Source organism: Tenrec ecaudatus, chromosome X (assembly GCF_050624435.1).
Source record: "Tenrec ecaudatus isolate mTenEca1 chromosome X, mTenEca1.hap1, whole genome shotgun sequence".
NCBI classification, from domain to species: Eukaryota; Metazoa; Chordata; class Mammalia; order Afrosoricida; family Tenrecidae; genus Tenrec; species Tenrec ecaudatus.
In genome coordinates, this window is record NC_134548.1 from 9,713,273 (window position 1) to 9,729,663 (window position 16,391).

The following is a 16,391-nucleotide window of genomic DNA, read 5'->3' on the forward strand; positions in this document are numbered from 1 at the left end:
GAATTGCGAGGATTATATCGAGCTGAGTCCTCAAGATTCTCCAAAGAGCCGCCCTTCACTGCATGCTAACCTGCTCTCCTGCATTGCTCTCTGGGCCTACTTTACAGGGTTCTCGGGCCTCTGGGGCGGGGGGCAGCGTGGTTACCTCATTTGTATTGCAGATGTTCTCCAGGGCAGAGCCACAGATTTTCCCAGGGAAAGCATTCCAAGGAATGATTCCTGCAAAGAGAACCCCAGGTAGAATGTTTGCACCAACCACAGTGCTCCCTGCTCTTCCCGCGCCACCCCCCCACCAGCCCCACACTTTGAATATAATTATAGGCTGTCATTATAGCCTCCTGCAGAACAGGTTCTTGGAAATCAATAGTAAGCCCCGTTGGAAAACAGGGCAGGGCATAGCCAGCTGCCGTTTGTTCGTGGCACATGGGTGCCTACATACATATTGTGCACATGCATATAGCACAGGAGACATCATGTTCAAGCAATGGACCAAAAACTGACTCAAAGAGGTGGCTGTGCAAGTCACTTCACTTCCACAGTTAACCCAACGTTCTTGGGGATGGAAAGCTGAAAAGAAATGGAGGCCCAAAGGATATACTCTTGTTTTAAAAATGAAAAATTCAAAAAGGCATTCCAGAAGTCGTTTTTGATTGAACTGCACACTAAAGAGCTTTGTGTTAACTCGACTCCCTTTACTGTCAGGAAAGAGCAGGAGCTCGTCTAACTGAGGAGCCAGAAGCACACCATGTACTGACCAAAGCCCGGGCAGATGCACACAGGAGACTAAAGCAGTACCGTATTGTCGGACGTCCACACAGATCTGCTCCACGCCTGCCGTCCCATTGGTCTGAGGGGCCTTGATGACTTCGCAGGTAGACCATATGTTATAGAACATGAACACTGGCACCGCAGAGAAACCAAAGACACCCAGCCAGGCCACTCCGAGCACATAGGTGAGGAAAATGAACTAAGTCGAGAAGGAGAGGAAGAGTGAATCATCATCCAAACTGGCAAGACACAATCCCCCAGAACAACAGTGCTGTGTTTCTGGGTCCCACAGCGACCCCGTGCCCCGAGGATGGGCTCCCTGGGGCCAGAAGGAAGGCTGATCTGCTGCAGGCAGAACCACAGCTGGGGACCATGGGAGGTGCACCAAGGAGGTGTAAACTGTTCACATACTTGGCTCATAACTCAAAGGTTGGTGGTTTGATTCCACCCAGTGGTACCTTGGAAGAAAGGTCAGGCAAACCCCTTTGACAACAAAACAATACAAAAAAACCAATCCAGCCACCTCTACTCTGACCTTGCAGAGTTGCCAGGCATTAGACTGGATTCCATGGTAACTCATTGAGTCTAACTATAGGATTGAGAATGTTCATGGTGTAAGCTATTTCTTAGACATGGGAAGTCTTCTCCAAACTACTAAGGACACAAGACCCCACGAGGTGATAGTACTCACCTAAGGTCACAAAGCGAATTAGGACCAGGGCCTCCCACTGGGTGCCCTGTTCCCATACCACTGAAGCCCAGCTTCAGAGCAATGTCTCTCAAATCGCCCTGACTACCCATGCTGAGCGGGTGGTATCTCAGGGAATGGGAAGAACTATGGGAAATGCTCTTCAAAGGAGCATGGGTCATCGGCTGATCCTGTGGCATAATTAACAGCATTGGATACTGGGGTCTTTATTAACAGTTCAAGGTGGCCTGGAACACCAAGCCGAAGGCACAGCACATCTGATACCGTTCTCATTTCTCTCTGGCTTTCTGTAGTCCTCAAGAGTCTCAACAGCTTGTCAGCAAAGCCATGGCTAAGGAGAAGAAATACAAATCCTACGTTCACCCACACATTGCTGTGGGCAAGCTCAGGAAGAAGATAGTCATGTTGCTTTCTTTTCCTCAGAGCCTGCTGTCTTGACTACCAATTCTCGAGGTCTGAAAGGCAGCTTCCAAAAAAGTAGAGGGAAAAAAAACAACATCCTGGTGTTTATATATTCAGACTGCACCCACAGGGCATGTGGGCTCGGGTGTGGGGCTCTCTTGAGTTTTTGAAGCTGAGGGTGAGCGCCTGAACATTCTACCTAACTCTCCCCAAGGCGTGATGGGTGGTCCGCCAGAGGGACAAGACCTGCTTGGTCATCCCAGGAAACAGTAGGAATAGGCCACTTTTCCATCCGGGCATTTTGGGAAGTATTGGTGTTTTTCAAATATGAGAGGGGCTTCAAAATGCCAGTGGAAAGATGGAATGAAGAGATAATGGCATTTTTTCCAAGAACTCTCTCAAGCCTCCTTGAAGTCAAAGAAGCCCATCTGGGCTGTCTCCCTCTCCTTCCTCCCTGATGCCTTCAGGCCACCACTCCAGAAGTAGGCTGCCTTTCTGGTCCCTTCAAAAGAAAACAAGACTTTCTTTTTATTACCACCACAAAGACTTGCCAAAGGGGGGTTCTTGGCCTTGGCAAGCCTTCTCGGCCCACAGTGCTCTGGGTTCCAGAGGAAGACCAGTGCTAGAGGAGCGCTTGCTTTGGGGCATCAACCTGACTGGGCTGGCCTCCCCCATCCAGGCAGCCAGCTGGGCTGGGGGAAGGCCTTCCATACAGAAGTAATGGGGAGACCTCCAGGGGGCGCTGTGCTCTGCCTGCTGAGGAAGGGCCCATCCACACAACTGTGCCCCAGCAGTCGTAAGTCTGTTGTGCCAGCCCATCCTCAGCCCTCCTCAGCCACCTCCATCTTCTGAATATGCTGTCAGGCAAGTTCGTGCCAGGGTTCCGGAGTGGGTGAGGCAGAAGGAACCAGGGACCCAGATGGTGCAGGACTCACCAAGGATGACGGGGACAATGACACAGGCCCTCTCATGTGACCATGGCTTCCCAGCCTTTTCAAACAGACCTTCCCAGACACGGAACCAAATGCGTCGTACACCAGCAGAAGGGTGGGGGATTCCTTCCCACAGCCCCACAAGGACACCCCTACCCCTTTTTCCTCAATTACAGCTCTAAAACACATGCCTATGCCCACAGGCCCTCCCCTACCCACCACCCCCATCACCAGGGCCCAGCACCCTCAGGGGCAAATATGAGCTGCCAACAAATCATCCCTGGACTCAGCAACTCCACAGGCAACCCAACAAAAAGCTGCCCAGGCCTGCGCCAGCCCCGTGACAGGTTATGGGTGGTATCCTTGGGAGCCATGGGGTTGACAGGGGCTGCTTTTCAAAAATTCATCTCCAAGCCTTTCCTCTTGGACCGTCTTGGTTTGGAAGCTTCTCTGAAACCGGCTCAGTATCATAGCAACAAACAAGCCTCCCCTGACAGGCAGGTGGTGGGTGGTGGTCCCACCTACTGCATGTGAGTTGCTAAAGTGTGATACTGTTGGCAGTGCCATCAAGTTGGTTCCAACTCTGGCCAGTCCCGCACCATCCTCCCCATCTTTGCTACAGCTGAGTCAATCCCGGCAGCCCCTGCATCCATCCAGCTCACAGAGGGCCTTCTTCTTTTTCACTACCCTTCGATTGACCGAGCATGTTATGAAGTGTCCCCAAATGAATGCCATCAGGGAGCTGGCAGAAAGACACCTTTTTGTTTCAAAATTAATGAGGACAAGTGAGGTGGGAAGTGGTTGTTTCCCAGCTGTCAGGGTCTTCTCCCTGGTCGTTGCTGTTCTCCTTCTGTTGCCAGCCATCTCCTTTCCCCAGAAGACAACTGCACCCCGCAAAAGTTCTGTGTGTCCTTGTTCTCTTTAATGGCAGCATCACTGTCGCCAAACTGACTGGCTAGCCTTCATTCACTTTGCTGGCTTGTGAACGGAAAGGGCCCCGGTGCCTGGAGGCTCCCGTTTGTAATTGGGAGTCATGAGGATTCCTGAAGCCAAGCATGGAGGTGTTCAGTGATCAGCTGACGAGGTTCTGCGGCCATCTGCGCTCCTGTCAGGAACAGGCCTCCCTGAAAGAGCACCAAATGGCGCTCTCTGTACGTGAGAGAGAAGGCAGAGAGATCAGAGAGGGTCCCAACTCCACACTGGCTGGCTCTGAAGTCCTGTATATAATGGGATGGGCCTTCAGGACCTAAGCGACTGTGGCCGCAGATCTCGCTGTGCCCGGTATCCTGGGGGGGGAACTGTCTGAAGATACATTTCTTGTCCAGGGGCTCTGGGGTGGAAAAGGAAAACTTAAGCTGGGCCCACACATGCCGCCAGGCCCCGCTGATGTGAGAAAGCGTGAAGGTCCGAGGAGGCGCCTTCCTGTGGACTCCTGCAGGTGACATGGATTACCTGCCCCTGGGTGGTGTGGTGGGGGGTTCCGGATGGGCCACGTCTGCTCTAGTGGTAGAATGCTGACCTTCATGCCGGAGACCCAGTCACCATTTCTTGACTAGAGCTCCTGATGCATGCGTCACCCACCCAGCCACCTATCTGTGGAGGCTCGCGTGCAGCTAGGCTGCGGAACAGATTTCAGCAGAGCTTCTGGATGAAGATGAACCAGGAAGCAAAATTGAGTGATCTACGCCTCCAGTTCAGCCAGTGAACCCCCCACGACCACAATGGTCCCATGTGCCACTGACCATGGGGCTGGGCTGGGCTGGGCAGCTGTGTGTGGTGGTGGCGGTGGAGCGTTGGGGGGTGGGGTGGCGTGGGAAGAGTTGTCCTGCATAGAGGCTGGCATGAAGGTCACTGAACAGCAGCCCCATCAGTGTTGGAACACAGTGGCCCAGGCCCCAGCACCTGCCTGAGAGGAAAGCAGCTCAAGATGGCAAGAGATAGCCCCCCGGGGATGGAGGACAGAGAGCCCCCCCCCCCGCCCCTTCGGGGATGAGCCCCAGGCCTGGTTCCACTGGTGGCTTCAGCATTGTAGGCAGGACCTGAGGTGACCTCATCAAATTTCTCTGGGCCCTTTGGCAGCATGTCCCTTGCCACCTCTCCTTTGATCACAGGGACATGGCTTACCTCCCAGAGCGTTCTTCCTTAACCTCCCAGGCCCCTGTGTTGTTGGTCTATTATCTGGAGAAGTTCCTGCCTCGGGCTCTTTCTCTCCACCCACGCCTCCCTGTGAAGCTGTTCAGTCAACTGCTTTCCGCACCAAGGCCTCCATCCTCCCCCGCCCCGCCATGCCCCCAAGACCTTGCCTGAATGCCATGTACCCTCAGCAGGTTACCCAAGCAGAGTCAGTCTTTACCTCTCCTCTCTTTCTCCAGCCCCCCCCCCCCACTGTCCGTGTCCACGTCCCACACTGTCTGAGCCTTCCCACACACCCCTGACTGCCTAGCAGGTTCTAATTTCCTCACATGGTCAAATGCTCTGTTGTTTCACCATTTCAAAATGGAAACTCCGTTCTTAGCTCAAAGGCCATACAAAAGAAAACCAGGTTACAGGCCTGATTTGGCCCCACTGGAGTGGTTGGCCAACCTTTGTCTTAGACTACAAGCCTCTTGGGAGAGGAGCCAGGGTTTCAATCTTTGTGCTCCCAATAACACCACTAAACACCAGCACCACCACCACCAGCAGCTACTGCCAACCTGCACAGCCTGGCTCATAAGGATGCTACAGGACAGAGGATAACTGTTCCCTAGCGTTTTCAAGGCCATAAATCTTGCCGGGAGCAGATAGTCTTATCTTTCTCCCAAAGAGTGAGGCTGGTGGGTTGGAACTGCCTCTCTGATAAAGGCTCCAGCACCCACACAGTAGGTCCTGGGCAACAACTTGCAGAAGGGCTGCGGCGATTTCTACTGCCACTGAAGTCTCTCTGGCCACAATGATTCAAAACCCAAAAAGGAGGATTGGGACAACAGGAAAACAACCATAGTGGAAACTGCGTTATTTGGGGGGAAAGAAGTTAACAAGAAACTTCAGTCCTATACTGTGTTGAGGAAACCATAGGACCAGCGGGTTGAAGGTGTTCCGATTTCTAGTTCTACACTGGCAAAGCAAGCCTCCGGTCATGGGCCATCCACTCCCCCTGGATTGGACTGTGGGTTCAGCAGGGACAAGGAAGCCCGAGGGACCGAGGCTGCTGCTGCTGAGCTGAGCTAAGCGTACTCACCATGCCGCTGATGCATCGGCCACAGGCGGTGGTTTTAAACTCCCCATGTAGTTCCTTCACGGCACTGGTGGTGTAAAACCCCTCGGCCAGCAGGATGATGCCATACAGGAAGAAAAAGGACGCGATTCCATAGATGACGTACTGCATCAGTTGGATCCTAGGAAAAGAATAAGCGATCTGGAAATGGGAACTCCGTTGAGCTCCTGGGCCATCTCCCAGCCTCTGGGGGCTGCGGTCAGTGCCCATGGCTCTCTGGGTAGGCATCCCTGTCCACCCCTCAGTGATGTGGGCTTTTTTCCAAGTGGTACCCACGGTGGTTCAAGTGGATAATCTTCCAGGGCACCAAGATGTTGCCCCTGGTCAGGGGCAAGGGCAGGGGTCCACTCACAATCTTGTCATTGGCTCCTGTCCTAGGAGGTGAGGGTCAGAAGCCCCATTTTGCATAGAAGTTAACCGATTACCACCCCCTTCCAGTCAACTGGGACTCATAGCCACTCCAGAGGGCAGAGTAGAACTGCCCCTGTGGGTTTCTGAAGCCTGGAGAAGGGAGTCAGGCCAGGATGAACCCTACCTCCCCAAAACCCCAAACCCAAATCACTGCCATCGAGTCAATGCCAACTCACAGTGACCCTATAAGACAGGGTTGAACTGCCCTGTGAGTTTCAGAGACTGTAATTGTTTCCGGGAGTAGAAAGTCTCATTTTACTCCCGAGGAGCCACTGGTGGTTTCGAACTGCCAATCTTGTGGATCGCAGCCCAATGCGTAACTATCCTTTCCACCCTATCAAAATACTGCCAACCAGGCCCAGTAAGGAAGGTTGTCTTACTAATCCTCCAAAATGCGCACCCAGGGCTTCCTTAAGGGGTAACTCGGGCAGAAGAGTTTGCACTGAACTTCGCATTCGGGCACGCCACGGCTATTAGAGCTTTCTATAGAACAAAGGCAGCTGCTTCCTGTATCTTGACATACCATCATGTGCACCATGAGCATCTCGCCGCTCAGGAGCCATGCTGACTTTCTGAGGAGGTGGTCAGCCACAGCAACCTACGGCCTTGCCACAGTGCCCCAAGTCCACAGTGACGGCGTGCAGAGCATCTGTGCCCATCCTAGGTGTGGGGGAGGGGTACTGCACCTGGGGCCCTTCTTTGGCCTTCCCTGCTAGGAGAATACATTGTTGCCTTTGGAGAACGTCACCAGCTGGTTCCTTTTGAACTAAGAGGGGGAGCTTGAAAGAGACCCCACGGAATTTTTGGAAGTGCTCAGGTTGCTTCTTCCAAGGCAGCGGATACTTACACCTCACTCAGCAGGGCATGGTCACTGGCGTTGGTGGAGAAGTGCTGCTCCAGAATCGCCACCGTGCCAGCGAGAGCCACGTGCCCGCAGCCGCAGAACAAGGCGACCCCAGAGAAGCAGAGGATGGTGGCCACCAGGGAGGCGTAGGGGACTCCTCCCAGACACTTGATGCAGCATTCGAAGCAGCCTGGGCCCAAAGGAGAGAAAAGGCAGTCATTAGGGGCAAGAGGCCTCCGTGCTGCAGGACCACCCCACACCAGTGGAGATGTTTCGGCTTCCCCCCTTCCCTGCTCCTGGGCAGCGGCTCCTGAATTGCAGTGTTGGGGTAGTGACCTCGCCTTCAGTGAGAGGGCCCTGAGCTCCCAGAGGGCATGGAATGTAACTTGCCCAGGGCCCAGAAGGGTGCTCAGTGGCAGAGCAGTCAATCGGCAAATTGTCACGGTATCAGCCATGATGTTAGGGCTCCCAGACCCGTGGGGGGGGGGGGTGCTCTAGGGACCACGAAGAGTACTCCTTCTACTAACCAAGGTCAAAGTCACCTTGATCCAGTCAAGTTCATCTCCATTAATAAAAAATGCTCCTCAGTCCGGGCTAAGCAGTTGATGCCCAGACCTGCCCCCTCCGCCTCCTGGCTCCCACCTGCCCCATTCCCAACACACCTTCAGCGAAAGAGCTGAGAGCTGGTGGGTGAGCTTTCAATATTGGACAAGGGAAAGAAACAATGACAAAACCAAACCAAACCAAAGGAAAAAAATGAGCAGCCATGAAGGGAAGTGAAGGAGAGAGTCCCAATTCCCTCTTCAGCTTGAGAAGCATGAGGTTTGGGGTTCATTTTTCAAATCAACCTTGACTTGAGATGTCCAGCCGATGTTCTTGGCAGAGCCAGGTGGCAATGCTGGCCGTGGGCTGCCGCTGGGATCACTCCTACCCGCCCATCCCTGTTTATATGATCCAGATGCTTAAGTAAATGGGTTGTCAGGGATATCGACCTTTAAATGCATTCTGATGCTACATAGTAATCAAGAGCATTTCATATAAAGTGCTAATAAAACTGTTTCAAAAAGAAAAAGAAAGAAGGCACTTCATTACGTCAGGCCAAGAACATTAAGGCAGCTCAATGTCTTTCCTCCAAATGGTCTGCAGAGGAGGCTTGGAAAGACCCGCCAGGAGGAAACCAGACCAAACCCACCAGGCCCCCTTTCCCATCTGGATGAAGATTCCAACCTCAATGGGGATTTGCTTAAACCAAACCTGGACAGTAACCAAGGACACCACGACCCGATTTTTCTTTGGTGCACAATAGAAAGTGGCAAAACTTCCTAAGAAAGCCCTGCTTCCTTCTCCTTCAATAGGAGATATTTAGGAAACGACATAAAATGGATCCAGTTCAAGTTCACGAGCAAGTCAATATAATCAAGAGCTTCAAACACTGAAGAGATGTGACCAGAGAGATGGTGAAGCTCCATCCTTATCTGTCAATATAGTGTTCCAGAGACGTGTGTGCGTGTGTGTGTGTGTGTGTGTGTGTGTCTGTAAACAAGATAACAAAAAGTCCAGATTCTCTCATGCCAGGCTCCCACACCAAGAGAAACTAACGTCCTTGGGCTCACTGATAAAGAGAAAAGAGAGCTGTTTGTGTGTTTCATCGTTTGCAACCTCCTCCAAGCTCAGAGTTTGATAAGGATGCTAAGTAGGTGACAGTCCATGTCTCCTTGGCTAATGCACTTGAATCTACTCCTTACTGGATTGAGACACATAGCTTTGGAATTATGATGTCCAACAGACTCTGCACTACCACATGTGGACATTGACATTGAAAGTCTTCAAAATCTGTGCTTGACACAATAGATTTATGTGTGGATTGTGGTAAGATTTGTATGAACCCCCATTAAAATGATTTAATTTTTTTTAAAGTCTTCAGAATGAAAAACACTGTAAAATTTGGTCTTTATTCTCACGAGTCCCGTCCCACAGGCTCACTAGAAACCTGTGGCCAGGATCTGCATTACTGTACAACACACTCCACGATCACAGAATATATTCCGACTTGCAGCATGTTTGATTCTCTAACTGGGTCCGCCCTTTGGTTCCACTAGTTCCGTAATTTTTGAAGTCCTGCTGGGCACCAAGTACTGCACTCAGCACTGAGGCTAAAAATTTGAAATCAGACATCATCGTAAACATTTTCCCACTTCTTCTAAATTTTATTTTGTTGCTAGGAAGATACACAGGAAAACATACAACAATTCAGCAGTCTGTACATGTATGATTTAAAGACACCCTTGTTCTTCTGGCAATTCAGGGTCCTTTCTCTATTCTTCACCAGCACTATGATTCAAATGCATCAGTTCTTCGGTTTTCTTTATGCAATGCCCCATTTTGACATGCACACACGACGCTATCAGAAATCCCACAGCTTGGGTCAGGGGCACCTTAGTCCTCAAAGTAACATCCTTGCTTTCAACACTTTAAGGAGGTCTTATGCAGATTTCCCCAGTGCAATGTCATTTAATCTCTTGGTTACTGCCTTCATGAACATTGATTGTGGAACCAAGCAAGATGAAATCCTTAACAACTTCAATCTTTTCTCCATCTATCATGATGTTTCCCATCATGATAATGGGTCACTTGGTAGTTCTCTTTCTAGTTTTTGGAGGAACAATTGCCGCTTTTCCATTCCCACCAGCAATGGATAAGAGTTCGTTTCCCCTCATCCTTGCTGATGTTCGTTATTATTTTTATTTTAATCTTAGCCATCCTAGGGGGAGTGGAATGGCATCTCCTATTGTGGTTTGATTTGTATCTCTCTGGTGGCAAATGACACTGACCAGCATCTTTTCATGTGCTTGGTCAGTGGTCACTTGAATGTGCTCTTGGGTGAAATAGCTATTCCAGTCCTTTGCCCATTTTTTAATTGGGTTGTGTGTCCTTTTATTAGGTTGACAGGGTTTTATGTCTATTCTGGTTATCAAGTTCTTGCCGGATGGATGGTTTCTGAAGCTATTTTGCCAGTAGCTTCTCTTTTTTGTGAAGTTTTTTGATGAACAAAAATGTTTCATTTTTATGACGTCCTATTCATATTTATCTTATCTTTGGCGGTTTACACTTTAGTTATTTGCTAATCTAGTGTGACAGGCAGGCCCAGCAGAAGTAGTGTTGCCCTTGCTTGTTCCTCTACGCATTTTATGGTGAGAGTTTGCACAAGTTAGCTCCTAAATCCGTCTTTGATTTGTTTTTTGTTTTGTGTGTGAGTAGGGTGTGAGGGATGGATCTTGTTTCGTTTTTCTGCCTGTGGAAATTCAAACACTGAAGAGATGTGACCAGAGAGATGGTGAAGCTCCAACTACTGAAGAGACTCTCCTTACCCCTTCGAATAGGCTTAGCACCCAGTCAAAAATCTGTTGACCATTGATGCTTGGGTTTATTTGGGGGCTCTCAATCCTATTCCATTGGTCGATGTGTCTATTGTTATAGCAGTACCAGGCTATTTTGACTTGCGTAGCTGTATAATATGTTTTAAAATCCGAAAGTGTGAGCCCTCCCACTCTATTCTTTGTAGCCACTCTCGCTGCCCTTCAAGGAGATCGTTTTAATGTTGCAGACAGGCAAAATCCTTTATGGTTTTAGTGCCTTGTGACACGAGTCTAGTCACAGACTTCCAGGGTGGTGGGAAGAGAGGACAGGGAGAGGGAGAGGAGCAGAGGATAGGATTCCAATTGAGGAGGGGTTTGAAAAGGCTCCCTCCAGCAGGGGCTAGGATGAAGAGTGTACAATCAATTGCCATGGGGACGTTGAGGATAATCTCCTCAGATGATCATTTCTTTCTGAAAACGTTCGACTGTGAATATACATATTTCAATAAATCCAAGTCCCTTCCTGTTATTTGGAGTTTGGATCTAGTGTTGGGAGGTGAGGCAATTAGCCCCTTAATAATAGAACCCATCCTTGCAAATCCAGTTGCCACTTCAAAGCAGTCTTTCACCCAAAGGGGTATAGTGTTCTACTCTGTTCCAAGGAACAACCACAGCTGCTCCTGGCTTCTCCTGATCCAGCAGGGTTAGAAGACTGGGGTGTTGTAATCCCAAATTTGCCACCAGATTCCCTCCAGTTTGTCTCTCTAATGCCCGGTGCTGTGGACCAAGTTTTCGAACAGCAGGGGAAACCAGGGACTCCAGGACTTGGGGGAATCACATCAATCAAACCTCTCGGCAGATGCGTGCCACATCCGATGCGCCTACGCATTCAGCAGATGGCTTTCTCGGTGGCCGCAGGAACCCGGGCTCCTCCAGAACAGAAATTGCCTTCGCTCCACACACAGACCAAACGCCCACAGGCACGGTCAGCCCAGCAAGGCTAAAAGTTGGTGGCATACAACATGGGTTAACACTGAGAGGAATGAATACAGCAGGATACAGAACTTATTCCCGGCTTTGTTGACCTGTCATCTCCATGGCTAACAATGTAAGAGTGGTGTGGATCTAGCTACCTATATAAATGGATCATGACCCAGTGTGCTCTGTGTCAGTCTAGAAGCCATCTCTACTGCAGTGTGTACAAGATGTCTGGCGCGTGGGCGACCTGGTGGCGTGCCACACACGCCTGCCAGAGAAATCCACACTGCCACCCAAAGTTGCTCAGGAAAAGCTAAACACAGCCTTCCTAAAACTGGATAGCAATACTGCTAGCTCCTCCAACTCACAACATGTCTGGCCTGAAATACACCGAGGTGCCTATGTGCCAGAGGGGTTGGTGGGAGCAGTGGTGGTGGTGATCTTGGTGGTGTGTACGGGGGCCGTCTGTAAGTAACCTGTGTGAGCATGCAGGGCCCCACTGTCCTTTGAATGCCTGCTGCTGCCATCTTGAAAATACTTAAGAATTTTAGAACAAGGGCACTTGAACTCTCATTGTATACTGGGCCTGAATATTCTGCAACCAGTCCCACGTGTATTGGGGTGGGAGGCAGGAGGAGAAGATTCTTCGCACGCTGTCTGCCCACAGTAGCATTCTGTCGTTATATTTCATGGCATTAAACATAAATGCCAAAGGGCCTTCAAAACGTTGGTGGAAAAATCGAATGCAGAGACAATGGAATTTCCCCACAAAGGTTTTGAAGCATCATGTACAGGCTAGCAAAGTAGGCATTGGCTTGCCTGTCATGTCACCCTGAGGACAGTGGCCATCAAATGCCACATCAAAGGACTAGCTGTGTGTGCCACACTGTCTCCTCAGAATTCAGGGCTGTCCCTTCACCTTGGCAGGAAGTGGAAAGTATCTCCTGTAGTCGCTATCCCATGTCTGAGCTCACCTTCTCCTGGAGGTTGGAAAACAATGTCCTATACTTCTTAGCCCATAAAGTTTTATTGGCACACAGCCACACCCACTGATTACCAAATAGGTTGCTGCAACAGAGATAGGACGGCCTTAGGGACTCTAACTCCTTATGGAAAGTCTGCTGGTGCATACCCGGAAGCACTGGATTCTAGACCCAGAACATCAGTATCACCTGAGGACATAGTTCAAATGCACATTCCAGGGCCCCACCCCAGACCAAGGGACTTGGAAACCCTGTGTTTCATGTCTTGTCGGTGATTCTGGCATACACTCACATATGTGAATGGCTGTCCCCAAGAATCCTCTAAATTCTTCACCTCTTAGTTCTACCAGCTTCATTTAATTGTCCGTCAAAGTCCACTAAAATACAATTTCACAAAAATAAAATAAATGATCCTGTCTCTTGGCCAAGATGGAGAGTCACCAGGACAGAATATATCCTCTTCACTACGACAACTGAAAAACTAGACCGAAGACCGGAAACTGTCGCTTTTGAAATACTGGGCATTCAGGTTCTGAAGACCCACCTGGGACTAAGGAGTCCATTATGTAAATCAATGATCAATAGGAAAAAAAGCACCAACTGTAGAAGACTTGTAAGCCGTTCGGAAGCAGCAGGTGGCAGATGCCAGGAAAGGCAGAGCTGTGTCCCTCACTGAAGCAGGTTGCCACATCTATCGCGGAGTGGGGAGTGGGCTCCTTGCGGCTTGGGGGATCCCTTCAGAGTCTTGATTCCGTGAAGTTGTCCATCAAGAAGAGTGCTGGGCTTCAGTGGGATGACAGCATTGGGAGGGAGGGACCATGCATTCCATTTTATTCCATCAAAAAGGGTCACCGGATGGAGGAGGGAGAAGAAGGTAATAAACCAAACTCACTGCCATTATGTCAACACTGACTTGACTACAGGGCAGGGCAGCACTGCCCCTGTGGGTTTCCAGGACTGTGACTCTTTACAGGAGTAGACAGCCTCCTCTTCCTCCCACAGAGTGGTTCCTAGTTTCAGACTGCTTGCCTTGAAGTTAGCAGCGCAATGCTTAATCACTGTGCTACCGTGGCTCCTTGAATTTCTGCTAACAGTGGAGGAAAAGTTTGGAGATGAAGCCTGCTGATGGTTGCAGAACATGATAAACATAATCAATGTCACTGAATTGTACATGCAAAAACTGGTTAACTGGCCAAAGCTTTGTGATACATCACAAAGATATATATATATATATATATATATATATATATATATATATCTATATCTATATCTATATCTATATCTATATATATATATATATCACAAAAACTTTGTGTGTAGACTCACACACACAGAGACATATATATATATATCGTACTAAAGGGTTCATGATATTCCAAGCTAGGGATTTTATGGCGACCTGAGAGAGGACCTGTCTACACCCTAATGGACTTAGAATCTATGGAGAAAACAGACATTAACCGAATGAGTTCAGCTGAGAAAGTGCTATGAGGCAAACAGTGGGGCCTAGCTGACGTTTTCGGGGGATGGGGGACAGCCAGGGAAGGCAGCTGGAGCCCAAATCTGAAGGGTAAATCTGAACTGACTGAGAAAAGCAAGGCTCTCTATTCCTGGAAAGATGAACAGGTTCAGAAATCCAAAGGAGCAGTTGCCCTCTGCCCTATAGTGGACGATTCACATCGCTATGAGTTGGAATCGACTTGACGGCAGTGAGTCTGATTGCTAAGTAAAAGTGGCCCAGTGATTACATTGCTCAGCTGCTAATAGAACCTGCCAGCCACTCAGCGATAGAAAGATGTGGCAATCTGCTCTTGTGTACCTTGGAAACCCTGTGGGGGCAGCTTGACTCTGTTCTAGGAATGACCAGAAATGACTCCATGGCAGCTGGGCTTGGTTTCGGAAAAAGACAAGAGTCTGGGCTGGGGAGGTGTCCTGGGAAACACAGAGTGCACTCATGGGTCTGGGGGGAAGTCCGAAGGCAGAAGAGTCCACAGTGAGGGTACAGCCTATGAGGGATGGGCCACATGGAATTTCCTAGGCTTCTTTAAGGATTTGGGGCGGAATCCCTGGAAGCCACTGAGGATGTCTGAGCCTGGGGAATAGACTGGGCATTTGAAGGACAATACTGTTGGATGGGGAGAGAACAAGATAGAGGTGCTGATGATTAGAAGCACATTACAATCTCTCAAAGCAAAGACAATGGAAACTTGGACTCAGGTCGAAGCAGTGGACATAAAGAAAAACTGAGGGAGGATTAGAATGCCACACGGACACATGTTGGTGTGGACTTGATGGGGGCGGTGTGGGCCTGGATTGCTGAGCACCAAGAACAACTCCCACCTTCCTGGCTTGCTGAGATACAGTTGATCGAAATTCTAAACTGTTGACCACTGAGTACAAAGCTATTGCGCTGGGTCTTAGACATGCTGGGTTTGCAGTGATTGGGAGAGATTCTAGCGAGATTTCTGGTCTATGTGTGGGGCCCTGTGTCTCACCAGCTTCTCCTAGATACCTGTGGAAATGTGGCAAGATCAAGAAAAGATGTGAGTGGATCTTTGATGGGAATGACAGTGCTTTGCAATGTGTGGTCACGGAATCAGTCGCATCCACACTTCACAGTGGAAAAGGTACAGTTCCAGCCCCCCACCCCTCCAGACCGACTGAATCAGAAGCTGTTTTTTAACCAAATGTTCAAGTGATACACACACCCATCAGTGCTGAAGCAGTTCATTTCTAGCCAACAATTCCACCTGCCCAGCCTCCAGCTTGGTGTCCCGAGGAGCTTGGAAATGGCTATTCTTGTGCTCAACAGGAAAACTTGGATTTTCCACCCTATGAGGTGGTCCACTGGGTTCAGCCCTAACACTCTAGCCCAGTGTTTCCCACAGTGGGAGATACCACCACCCTGCCCCCCAGGGAGTGTATGCTGAAACCATCCAGGGAGACTACAAAAGCAGCTCTCTACTGTTTCTCCTGAATGATGGGCTATAATATAAAACAAGTCTACATTCCCAGAGGGTTGCTGGGTAATTTTTTTTTTCTGAAAAGGGGGTGGTGGCCCCAGTACATTTGGGAACCTATGCCTAGCCAGCTGCCAATCCAATGGCCAGTTCCAGGGCTGCAATAAAGACAAAGAAATGTGCCAAGTTGTTCAACTCTCTTGAAAAGACCGCAACGAGAATGCTTTGACGCAGCCAAGCCAACAGTATTCACCTCTGTGGTTGTCATAGCAAACGACGCTTTAGCGTCACGCCACAGACCAGGTCCCAGACCAAGGCTTTTCTTAGACATACTTATAAGCACACAGGCTGAGTTTCCCCCAAGCTTAAAAGCAGCAAAGGATAAGGACTGACATGAACCAGGAAAGGATGGAGCGCATTTCAATTATCTATTTATTTTTGGATAACTGTGATTGACTCATGGCCATGGCCTCTGGCGCTTCTTGGATATTTGATGCCAGGCGTTCTGGCATATTTTGCCAAGAATTCTCAATCCCTCTCACCAATCTCCAGAGACCTCTGGTGGGCTAATAATGTGTTATGCCTTCACTCTGTTGGTCCTCTGACTAAAGGAGAGGCTTTATTTTTGTTTTGATTCACACAAAAACTCCAGCGTGCATCCACACAAGATGATTTAAGTATAAACCACATAGCAGGGAGAAAAAAAACATGCTTCAAAGCCTCTAACTCTCAATGGACATTTTGTCTCCAGCATCCCTAGAACCTTTTGTGCAGAACAACAGAATAAACCCCCTT

General features: G+C 49.5%; 1 protein-coding gene across 3 annotated transcripts in view; it reads right to left on the reverse strand.

Annotated features, from left to right (window-relative positions):
• Nucleotides 1–16,391, reverse strand: part of GPM6B (glycoprotein M6B) — a 154,198-nt gene that overhangs the window by 5,323 nt on the left and 132,484 nt on the right. For all 3 annotated transcript variants that reach the window (XM_075539130.1, XM_075539129.1, XM_075539128.1), the window contains exons 2-5: nt 7,323–7,509; nt 6,029–6,185; nt 796–967; nt 146–219 (exon numbers count right to left, since the gene is read on the reverse strand). In XM_075539130.1, coding sequence (XP_075395245.1) covers nt 146–219; nt 796–967; nt 6,029–6,185; nt 7,323–7,509 — 590 coding nt within the window. The remainder of the gene's footprint in view (nt 1–145; nt 220–795; nt 968–6,028; nt 6,186–7,322; nt 7,510–16,391) is intronic.